This window comes from Trichomycterus rosablanca, chromosome 13 (assembly GCF_030014385.1).
Source record: "Trichomycterus rosablanca isolate fTriRos1 chromosome 13, fTriRos1.hap1, whole genome shotgun sequence".
NCBI lineage: Eukaryota > Metazoa > Chordata > Actinopteri > Siluriformes > Trichomycteridae > Trichomycterus > Trichomycterus rosablanca.
Window position 1 is genome coordinate 4,155,054 of NC_086000.1, and position 12,102 is coordinate 4,167,155.

At 47.1% G+C, this 12,102-nt stretch overlaps 1 protein-coding gene across 1 annotated transcript; it reads left to right on the top strand.

Moving 5' to 3' along the window:
* Nucleotides 1-2,030: 2,030 nt before the first annotated feature.
* On the top strand, nucleotides 2,031-11,581 carry LOC134325248 (kelch-like protein 28). The gene is made up of 6 exons (XM_063007379.1): nucleotides 2,031-2,097; nucleotides 5,803-6,063; nucleotides 6,363-7,000; nucleotides 8,942-9,385; nucleotides 10,208-10,416; nucleotides 10,895-11,581. Exons 2-6 carry the CDS (start codon nucleotides 5,803-5,805, stop codon nucleotides 11,056-11,058), a joined length of 1,716 nt encoding a protein of 571 aa, XP_062863449.1. The 5' UTR covers nucleotides 2,031-2,097; the 3' UTR covers nucleotides 11,059-11,581.
* The last annotated feature ends 521 nt before the right edge of the window (nucleotides 11,582-12,102 follow it).

Consider the following 12,102-nt stretch of genomic DNA (forward strand, 5'->3'; position numbering starts at 1 on the left):
CGAAGCTTCTCTCCGTTCCCGTCGCTGTTTGGAATTAAAATGGCGCAGCGTGTCACAAACCAACTGCTTCCATGGTGATGCGAGCCAGGCGAGTCCTGCTGCCGCAAGGAACTCTGGGAGTTGTAGGAAACGCTTCCACAGAAGGACTACAAAAAGCCTCACTTAACCAACGCTCATCTTCTCTGCTGTAAAAATAAAGATTATTTATTTATTAGGATTTTAACGTCTTGTTTTACACACTTTGGTTACATTAATGACAGAAACGGTAGTTATTCATCAGTTTCATGTCAAACACAGTCATGGACAATTTAGCATCTCTAAATCACATTTACATTTTACATTTACATTTTCAGCATTTAGCAGACGCTTTTATCCAAAGCGACTTACACAATGAGCGGAACACGATGAGCAATTGAGGGTTAAGGGCCTTGCTCAGGGACCCAACAGTGGCAACTTGGTGATGGCGGGGCTTGAACCGGCAACCTTCTGTTTACTAGTCCAGTACCTTAACCACTGAGCTATCACCTCTCTTGCACGTCTTTGTACTGTGGGAGGAAACCCGCACAGACACGGGGGAACATGCAAACTCCACACAGAAAGGATCCGAACCGCCCCACATGGGGATGTGGACCTTCTTGCTGTGAAGCGACAGTGCTACCCACCGAGCCACTTGTGCCGCCCGGACGCTCCGGATAAGCGTCTGCTAAATGCCGAAAATGTAAATGTAAATGGAACAATCCTTTTCCACGGCACTATACGTTTTAAAAACAGTGGTCGCACATTTGGTGGTTTAGATTTACCGTTTTGAGCAATTGAGGGTTAAGGGCCTCACTCGGTGCCCAACGGTGGCAACTTGGCAGTGGTGGTGCTTAAACCGGCAACTTTCTGATTACTAGTCCAGTACCTTAACCACTGAGCTACCACTGCAATGGTTGTTTCCTTTGCAGAATGACGCTTCCTGACCGAGATTCAAGCGCACTAAAGCAAGAAACGATGCACACCTAAGGACTGAGACAATACCATGTCCATAATTAGAACCCACATTCAATAGATTTCAAAACATTTAAAACAAACCTAAACAAGGCTACAGAAAAACACACAACCACCACAGTGGGGCAAATCAAAATTGTCCTTTTGTTGCTATTGCTATTGTTTACACTTGATATTACATCTTGCAAAAGCTGTTTGTGTAGGGTCGCCTGACCTTAAAAAAACACTACTTCTTACTTTGTCATGTAATGTCATGTTTCTGCCGAATGCTGAAAACATACATGGTCTCATGAGTGCTCTTTTGCCTAAATGGACACAAATTCCTACAGACACACTCCAAAATCTGGTGGAAAGCCCCCTCAAAAGAGGCTAGGGACTCCACTTTGGTGGCTATGGTTTTGGAACTGGAAGGACAAACAAGCTCATGTTGAGGTATTTTCATGAAGGACTTGTAAGATGAAAGGATAAGAGTGGAAAACGTGATTCTAATAGTGCTTATAGCTTGTAATAAGGGAGTTATAGATGCGTTATAACGTGTCTGTGTGACGGCGCTAGTGCTAATGTTTTCGTCAGCTGGGTGACAGCATAGCGCTCGGTGATCTATCTGTCTGCGCCCTATAAAGTGATCTATCTGTCTGTCTGTCTGTCTGTCTGTCTATCTATGTCTGTCTGTCTACCTATATACCTGTATGTCTACCTATCTTTGTCTATCTGTCTATATATTTGGCCTGCCTGCCTGCCTGCCGCCTGCCTGCCTGCCTGCCTGCCTGCCTGCCTGCCTGCCTGCTGCCTGCCTATCTATCTATCTATCTATCTATCTATCTATCTATCTATCTATCTATCTATCTATCTATCTATCTATCTATTCTAATAGTGCTTATAGCTTGTAATAAGGGAGTTATAGATGCGTTATAACGTGTCTGTGTGACGGCGCTAGTGCTAATGTTTTCGTCAGCTGGGTGACAGCATAGCGCTCGGTGCTGCCGGAAGTGACGCAGGCTGGAGCGCTGTTGCTGTTTGTTTTGCAGAGAGAGGCTCTACACTGTAACTCTGCTCTGTCAGTGTCGCTCTCAGTACAGCTCCCGCCCGCCGCGACCCTGGACACAGGTACAGCATTCACAGATACAGTATTTTTACTGTTTATAGCGTCTCTGGGCGCGTCGACGTGCCCGCCCGGCCGCGTTGCTAACGCCGCTGCTTACAGCCTGTCAGTGTTTATTTTTAGCAACAGTTGTAGCTAGCAGCGTTAGCCACGAGCCGTTAGCATGGCAGGTAGCTAATTTTAGCCGTTAGATGTGACCGCGGTTCAGCCGGACCTGCTCTGCTTATTATTATTATTATTTTATTATTATTTATAGCAATTAACCACGAGTGTTGGGTTCTATTTTAACATGTTTTACTGTATTACACGTAGACAACAGTATAATTACATATCTTACATATCTCATCTGATATGATTTACTGCAATGACACTTTATTATATTATATATATTATATACATTATAAATTTTTATATTACACACTACATTTTGTTATTCTATTTATTTAATTACACAGTGTTGTACAGCAATACTTGTGTACTTTAATACCTTTTGCTTTAATGTATCTTGAGCTGCTGTAATAACTGACTTTTCCTATGGGATTAATAAAGTCTATCTGTCTGTCTGTCTGTCTGTCTCTATCTGTCTGTCTGTCTGTCTGTATATCTATTTATCTGTCTATCTATCTGTCCACCTGTCTATCTATCTATATATCTGTCCATCTGTTTGTCTATCTCTCTGTATGTCTGTCTGTATATCTATCTGTTTATGTCTGTCTGTGTATCTATGTAAATATCTGTCTGTCTACCTATCTATCTGTCTGCCTATCTGTCTATCTATCTGTCTTTGTTCATCTGTCTGTCTGTCTGTCTGTCTGTCTGTCTGTCTGTCTGTCTGTCTATCTATCTATCTATCTATCTATCTATCTATCTATCTATCTATCTATCTAATAACACTAATCTTGTAGAAGTGGTTATGGATAAAGTTGGCACTTGTCTTGTCCCAAAGAGTACACGATACAGGACATGGGTTGTCAGGAAGCCGTTGAACACAGTTGTGAAATACATTGTGGGGACAGTTGGTATTTCATCTTATTTGGACTGTCCTAATGGTCAATAGAAGCTGATTACCTGATCTACCTGGGTGCTAGTACAGATTAGTGCCTTGATGCTCATCTTCCTTGAGTCCATGGGTTAACAGGGATCTGGTGAAGACAGAGTAGCTAAGAGGAGATCAGTCTCAAAGGTATGATGGTGGACTTTTGTGGGCAGTGGTCCAGCTTTGGAACGACGAGACACTGGACGAGAATCCGAGCAGCCTCCGTAGATAAGAACGGCCGAATCCTCCTGGTGGTGTAGAGGATTTTAACGTCATGTTTTACACTTTGGTTACATTCATGACAGGACGGGTAGTTACTCATTACACAAGATTCATCAGTTCATAAGTTTAATATCAAACACAGTCATGGACAATTTGGTACCTTCAGTTCACCTCACTGTGGGAGGAAACCGGAGCTCCTGGAGGAAACCCACGCAGACATGGGGAGAACATGCAAACGCCACACAGAAAGGACCCGGACCGCTCCACCTGGGAACCGAACCCAGGACCTGTAGAGAAAGAAGCAGTGCTGATTAACTGTTATTAATGTGATGTGCTGCTCTGGCTGTAATCACGTTTCCTAGGTTTTAACTAACAACAAGCGAGTCGTTTACACTAATGACATCTCTCAGGGCTTCATCACACACGCTCAGATCTTAAACAGGTACTTCACATATTGGACACTTTTACGAATGTATGTGGACACCTGACCATAAGCTTGTTGGCCACTTCACTCTCATTCCATGGGTCTTATAACAGAGTAATAACTTTACTGCGATAACTTCCTAAGCCTGCCTCACAGTGTTCTGGTTCATCCCTGATGTGTTTCATGGCTTGACGTCAGGACTTTGTGCAGAATGCTGATGTTCCTTCACACCAAACTTGTCGAACCATGTCCTTAATGACCTCAGTCATGCTGGATTAGGAAGGGGCCTTTCACAAACTGTTGCACAATCCGAATATAATGGATGTATGGATGTATAGATGTAATTCAGGACCCACCAAAAATGGGTCTGAGACTAATTAGATGCTTCTAAAGCATAAGTGACATTTTCCACAGTCAAGCAAGCTTGACATTGCCATAGGCTCGGCTGCTGCCTGGCAAGAAAGAAGCCTCGGCTGTCACAAGTCTGCCACGACATACATGTCCCTTAGAAGTCTATGTAAACTCTTGACATCAGCTTTTTTGTATGCACATTTATCGTTTATTTGTAGACCAAATCACTTTATCCACAAGCTCTGTCATGATTGAAGTTCCATTATGTTCCATCATGTCGTACGTCTCATTTCATTTAATTATTTTAATAGTGTTAAGCTGTAATGTTACTTGTTTCTATTATTAAGTATACAGTATATTTAGCTTGGGAGGCCAATTTTTTTTTTTTTTTTAGGACAGTACCAGTTTGTGGCTACTATATAACCTTTTGTTCCATTCGCATAATAGCACAAACCCTTTTCAGTGCTCTGCATGTACAGCCCAGTACCTACTGTTGGCACACAGGGTTGGGTGAGGGTGGAACACATGCAAACAATCTTCAATGATTCTATCCATTCAATTTTATCATATTGTTTTATGTTCTTTGAACCTAAAGTAGCTCGTAGGTTTACGTCAGTTGGTTGCCTAAAATAGGCACTGCAAACTCAGTGTCTTTTATTAGTTTAGACATAATGCTGTAGAGCAGTGGCCCCCAACCACGGTGCCGTGGGTCATTTATTACCGGGCCGCACAGAAAGAATAAATAATCAGAGATCACTACAAGAGCAATTACATTTCCAATACTCTTCGGGTGTTATTGTCCCCAATCACCACTAGGTGGGAGCAGCGTCTCATTGCAGTGAAAAAAGCTGGTCCGTGATATGAAACTGATCCTTGGTGCAAAAAAGGTTGGGGACCGCTGCTGTAGAGAACACCACAGCCAACAGCCAAAGTGTTAAAAACAAATACTTGCTTACATTCTTTTAAGGTGCAAACCTGTATCCTGTCCCAAAAAGTGTTATTAGGAAGACTCCACTTCCCAAAGGACCACTGCAAGAAGACACTGATGTACAGTGCTTGACGCAAATGTAAAAACATAAAAATAATAGCCAGTTATCTGTATAGACACCCCGACCAGTCAAGAGCACCAGTGCGGATTCGAACCCTGGATTGGAACCCAGCTGTAGTGGGTCAATGCAATTACGACCTCTGCTGGCTGATTGATGGCGCCTGCACAAAGAGTGCTGTCAGGGTGTGTCTCTCCGTACACGGTGCCGATCCGCATTGCACTGGTCAAAGTGTAGGTGTCAAGATGCGTACGGCTGCTGCCCACGTGTCAGAGGGGGCGTGGGTCAGCTTCGTTCTCCTCAGTCAGAGCGGGGATCGGCTCTGACTGGAAGACGCAAATGTAAAAACATAAAAATAACAGCAAGTTGTCGGTATAAACGCCCCGACCAGCCTAAAGCACAAGTGGGGATTCGAATTCTGGTTTGGAACCCAGCTGTAGTGGGCTAATTTACAGCTGTGCCACCCAAGAGCCCCCTTTCTCTGCAAAATGGGCAAAATTTAAAAGCAGCCATACTGTTACTTAGCAACCGTATCAACCGAGTCAGCTGCATGATACAGGTGTGGTAAAAAAGGGATCACATGGTCAGTACTACCCGTCATTAATCCATCAATGTTGTGTTTCCCTTAAAGATGGACCAGAAGGGCCAGTCCTATATGCTTGCCACTCTGACGCGGCCCCACTCGGAGCAGCTGCTGCAAGGCCTCCAGCTGTTGCGCCAGGACCACGAGCTGTGTGACATCGTGCTGCGAGTGGGCGATGCCAAGATCCATGCGCACAAAGTGGTGCTGGCCAGCATCAGCCCGTACTTCAAGGCTATGTTCACGGGCAACCTGTCGGAGAAGGAGACCTCGGAGGTCGAGTTCCAGTGCATCGATGAAGCAGCACTACAGGTGATGCACATTCGGTTCATTTTAGGGTTTTATTTTAGGGTAGGTTCTATTACAATTCATCTGGAGCACAGCAAAGAAGGTCCTGGGTTCGAGTCCCAGGTCAAGCAGTCCGGGTCCTTTCTGTGTGGACTGTGGGAGGCAACCAGAGCTCCCGGAGGAAACCCACACAGACACGGGGAGAACATGCAAACTCAGCACAGAAAGGACTTGGACTGCTCAACCTGGGAATCGAACCCAGGACCTTCTTGCTGTGAGGCGATAGTGATAATTCATCTGTGTTTTCCCGCCTCCTTTTCCAGGCCATCGTGGAATACGCCTACACAGGGACAGTTTTCATCTCACAAGACACGGTGGAGTCTCTCCTCCCGGCCGCGAACCTCCTCCAAGTCAAACTGGTCCTGAAAGAGTGCTGCAGCTTCCTGGAGAGCCAGCTGGACGCGGCCAACTGCATCGGCATCTCGCGCTTCGCCGAGACCTACGGCTGCCACGAGCTCTGCCTGGCGGCCACCAAGTTCATCTGCGAGAACTTCGAGGAGGTGTGCCGGACCGAGGAGTTCTTCGAGCTGACCAGGGAGGAGCTGGACGAGATCGTGTCCAGCGACTGCCTGAAGGTGCTGACGGAGGAGACGGTGTTCTACGCCCTGGAGTCGTGGATCAAGTACGACCTGAGCGAGCGGCAGCAGTACCTGGCTCCGCTGCTGCACTGCGTGCGGCTGCCGCTGCTCAGCGTGAAGTTCCTCACCCGGCTCTACGAGGCCAATCACCTCGTCCGGGACGACCACGCCTGCAAGCATCTCCTCAACGAGGCCCTCAAGTATCATTTCATGCCCGAGCACAGGCTGTCCTACCAGACGGTGCTGTCCACGAGACCGCGCTGCGCCCCTAAGGTGCTCGTTGCCGTGGGAGGCAAGGCTGGACTCTTCGCCACTTTGGAAAGGTGAGCAGAGACGTGAGGGAATGTCTGTATTATTATTTCTAACATCACATAAGTATCATCGTAGCTGTTGTGAATAGACCCCTGAAGTCGTGCGTCATTCTGTAGTCCTCGTTATGCCCATATTTGGAGACTCTGATTTCCTACAGGAAAAATGAACGGGGTTTTTAAAAAATCTAAAGCATCCTGTGCTAAATAAACATGTTCAGAACCCTGTACGTTTTGTCCTGTGTACATTTTTCTCCTGTACATCACTGGATCCTCTGAATTACGAGGTTGTTAAAGGGTCGTAATACTAATAATGCTACACGAAAGCTAACGCTACTGCGCATTAATTAGACGTCACTGAACTACACCAATCAAATCAACGGAACGAGCGGCTCGCTTTTGTTAAGTACAACCGAAGGCGTAACACTGAACCATCCTCGCTTTCTACTTTAATGTAGCTAGCTACTAAAAATATAAAGTAAAACTTGTGAATATCACGGCACTGTTACACCGGTGAGTCGCGCTGCTTCGTGCGGTTATTTAAGAGGCTTATAAAAGAAAAAAAAAAAGAAAACATTAAGAGGCGTCCAGTCTAGTGACTAGTGACGTCAATTCAGTGCGCAGTAGCATTAGCTTACATGTAGCAATATTCATATTTTGACTCTTTAACGACTTCATAATTCAGAAGATCCAGTGATAATAGACAGAAGAATCTCCATAAAACAAAACCTAACAGCTTTGGAACATTTTTTATGACTACAGGCAATTTGCGAAATCTTTATTCATATTTCCAATTCAAAATTTCTCTTAGACCCGGGTTACCAAATATGGGCATAACAACATGGCGTGGCCTACAAAATGACGACACGACTTCAGTGGTCTATACAGTACACTAATACCCCTTTTCCACCGACGCGGAACGGAGCCCGTTCCGGTTCCCGAACTTGACTTTGAACCGGTTCCGCGTGTTTCCACCGGAAAAAAGAGGTTCCAGACAGCGAACTAGCGGGAAAATCTGGCACCACAGGATACTTGGTTTTTCAGCCCGAACCGTGACATAACCTGTGGGCGCGTCATGTTGTACAGCATAGCGACAGCAACAATGGCGTCAGCTGGGGTCTCGTATGGAGCGTAATGCTGCATTTTTATCTTTTAAAGTTCACCTGATCACATTTTGAGCCAGTTTGCCGCTGATATTTTTAAAGCGCCTTTAAAAAGGTGATTTGTGTGATATGATGTGATAAAAGTGACCCGGACAGAACGAAAAACGCTTAACGTGAAAAATAAAGCGTGAAGCTTTTTCAACTCCCCGAGCTGCATAAACACACGTGAAGTAAATCCAGTTAAACACAGATACATGTTTTATTTTAGACTAGATTTGATGGTTATTCCACACAGATGGATGTTCGTGTCGTGGGGCTTTAGTGTTTAGCCGAGAGTCGCGGTGAAACCGAAGCGCAAAACATTAATGAACTAAAGAAAACAACAACTGAGACAAACACTTCACGTCTTCTTATCACCGATAGCTGATCGATGCTTTTTGCATAAAACGAACATCTGTAACAACAGCACAAATGCTCGCACATGATCTACACGCTCCGCCATGATATTACTGCTCTTAACTTTGGTTAAGTAACGCCCCCTGTTGATGACGCAGGCTTGGTTCTCTACAGAACACCAAGGTTCTAAGAAACCTGAACAGAACCGGTTCAAGAACCATGGTTTTTTGGGTGGAAAAGGGGTATAACTTAGAAGGGAGGTTGTAGCCTAATGATTAAGGTACTGGACTAGTAAACAAAAGGTCACTGGTTCAAGCCCCACCACTGCCACGTTGCCACTGTTGGGCCCTTGAGCGAGGCCCTTAACCAGTTTTGCACATTAGTCGTAGACCTAGATTACTAACGTCATTTCATACTGATGTTAAACCTCTGGTTGTACCCCCCCTCTCTCCGGCAGCACCGAGATGTACTTCCCTCAGACAGACTCCTGGATCGGCCTGGCCCCGCTCAGCCTCCCCCGCTGCGAGTTCGGCGTCGCCGTCCTGGACCAGAAGCTCTACGTGGTGGGCGGCATCGCCACCCACATGCACCAGGGCATCAGCTACAGGCGGCACGAGAGCACCGTGGAGAGGTGGGACCCGGACAGCAACACCTGGACGTCCGTGGAGCGCATGGCCGAGTGCCGGAGCACGTTAGGGGTGGTGGTTTTGGCGGGAGAGCTGTACGCGCTCGGGGGCTACGACGGCCAGTACTACCTCCAGTCGGTGGAGAAGTACGTACCCAAGATGAAAGAGTGGCAGCCCGTGGCGCCCATGACCAAATCCAGGAGTTGTTTCGCCACCGCAGAGCTCAACGGGACCATCTATGCCATCGGAGGCTACGGGCCTGCACACATGAACAGGTAAGACAGGATCAGTGCTCCTGAAAAACAAGCTAGCAGGGGCGAAACTAAAGACATAATGTACCGTAGCGCTGAAATAACTGAACAGACACGCGCTGCAACCAGAGCTGGATTTCGAAGGAGCGTCGTTTCGAATCCAGCTCTGCCTTCACGGTCGAGACTGGGCGGCTATGGACAACGATTGGCCTGTTGTCCGGGTGGGGGGCGGGACTTGAGACCGTAGGGGATGCTCTCTCAGGAACGGGGCGGTCGCGCCCTCTGCTGGCTGGTTGGTGGTGCCTGTATGGAGACGGGAGGGGGTGTGGCGGAGTGTGTGATCCTCCGTGCACGGTACTCTGCCACGCTACACTCGTCAAGTGTGGGTGATAAGACGGTCGATTGGCTGTGCACGTTTCGGAGGAGGCGTGGAACGGCCTCGTCAGCCCCAATCAGGAGCAGGAATCCGCACTAATGAGAGGATGATAGATGGGATGAAATTGGACCTGCTAAATTTATAAAAAAAAAAAAAAAAGAAATAACTGAACAGTTCTCCAGTGAGACCCATGTAACCACCGTGGCTCACTAGAGATCCTTGTGTTGTTCTGTAACCTCGACCGAGATTTCCCTCATGAGGAAACGTTTAGATAAAGACGGCACGCTCTGACTGCAGGCTGGGAATCGTTTCTCTTTGAGAAGTCTGAAGCAATGTTGGCGTCATTGTGCCGGGCTCATTGGGGGTGTGTGTGAAGCAATCATGCTTTAAAGTTTTGAAGCTATAAAAAAAAACAACTCACACACGTTTACGAATAAATTTTGCTTTTTTTTTTTTTTTTTTTTTCGCAGTGTGGAGCGCTACGACCCCAGTAAAGACGCCTGGGAGATGGTAGCGCCCATGGCTAACAAGAGAATAAACTTCGGAGTGGGGGTCATGCTGGGTTTTATATTTGTGGTCGCCGGACACAACGGCGTGTCTCACTTGTCCAGCATCGAAAGATACGACCCCCATCAGAACCAGTGGACCGCATGCCGGCCTATGAACGAACCCCGCACAGGTAAGCCGTAGATGAGTCACGATGTCAGGACGTCTGTAGGTGCGGCCACATTATTTATGCATCGTCTCCCTCAGACCTGTCTTTCTGACCCGTGCTTTTCGGTGGATTCACACACGGGCTCATCCCTGCCTCGGTCGGCTAACCAGGGACCAGGGTCAAATTGTGTCTGCTGCAGGCACTGCCAATTGTGCCCGCTAGATGGAGCCCAGCTGACCGGTAGCAAAGCCGCATAATAGACATTTTTATGTAAAGCAAGTACAGTTGTGACCTAATACAATTTAAACAACTGAGATTTAAGGGGCCCAAAGGTGGCATTTTGTTAGTGGTGGGGCTCAAACTAGCGACCCTCTCATCACTACCCTGCACTATAACCACTGAGCTACCCCTGATCAAACCCTGATCCTTACTTTAAACGCATTCAAGTGTTTGATTTGCCTGTGATAATATAAAAGTATTAACACGGCTCTACCTGTTACAGGCGTGGGTTCGGCCGTCGTGGACAACTGCCTGTACGTGGTGGGAGGCCATTCCGGGTCGTCGTACCTGAACGCGGTGCAGCGCTACGACCCCATCTCGGACAGCTGGCTGGACTCCAGCGGCATGATGTACTGCCGCTGTAACTTCGGCCTCACCGCGCTTTGACGTCCGGAAGACGCCCGGAAGAGAGACGATAAAAGACCCGCGCTTCTTTTCTCTGCTCGACGTTCATCTCTGGAAAGTAGCTGCGGCTGTGCGAGGCGAGTACCCGTGTGGATCTGAGGGACCGCGGCACAGCGGCAGGGAAGAAACCGGCAGAGATCGGATGAGAGCTGCCGTCCGGACTGGGAGGCCCAAGCAGTCGGACGCTTCGGGTCTTCGAGGCGGCGTCCGCCTGGAAGAGAAAACAAACTTTTTTCATCCCTACAGGTTCCTGGCTACGGGTGCAGCCGGGCACTTCTAGTTTCTGTTTGTGCGTCTACGCCTGTCTATGATACGTATGCATGTCGAGGATCGGATGACGTCGCAGTGTGTGTGTGTGTGTGTGTGTGTGTGTGTGTGTGTGTGTGAACTGTACGAACTGAAAACAGTGCTTCACAAAATAGTGAAAGAACTTTATTCACACTTTAAAAAGGGCTGCCTTTCTTTCTCTTGTACACATTTGACTGAATACAGATAATATCCTCCAGTGCATTGCCTGTAAATGTTACCTGCACTGAGTTGCTGGGTATTAACCGTGTGTGTGTGTGTGTGTGTGTGTGTGTGTGTGTGTGCGCACGTCGACCGAATACACCGATCAGCCATAACATTAAACCCACCTCCTTGTTTCTACACTCACTGTCCATTTTATCAGCTCCACTTACCATATAGAAGCACTTTGTAGTTCTACAATTACTGACTGTAGTCCATCTGTTTCTCTACATATCTTTTTAACCTGCTTTCACCCTGTTCTTCAATGGTCAGGACCCCCACAGGACCACTACAGAGCGGGTATTATTTGGGTGGTGGATCATTCTCAGCACTGCAGAGAGTTTTTAAATACCGTGTCCACTCACTGTCCACTCTATTAGACACTCCTACCTAGTCGGTCCACCTTGTAGATGTAAAGTCTGAGACGATCGCTCATCTATTGCTGCCGTTTGAGTCGGTCATCTTCTAGACCTTCATCAGTGGTCACAGGACGCTGCCCACAGGGTGTTATTCTCAGTC

Excerpts from the sequence above, each read along its gene's own strand:
- LOC134325248 (XM_063007379.1), top strand. The coding sequence starts at position 5,803 with ATGGACCAGAAGGGCCAGTCCTATATGCTTGCCACTCTGACGCGGCCC. Across the intron at positions 6,064-6,362 it reads TCGATGAAGCAGCACTACAG|GCCATCGTGGAATACGCCTA; the intron begins GTGATGCACATT and ends CTCCTTTTCCAG. Across the intron at positions 10,417-10,894 it reads TATGAACGAACCCCGCACAG|GCGTGGGTTCGGCCGTCGTG; the intron begins GTAAGCCGTAGA and ends TACCTGTTACAG.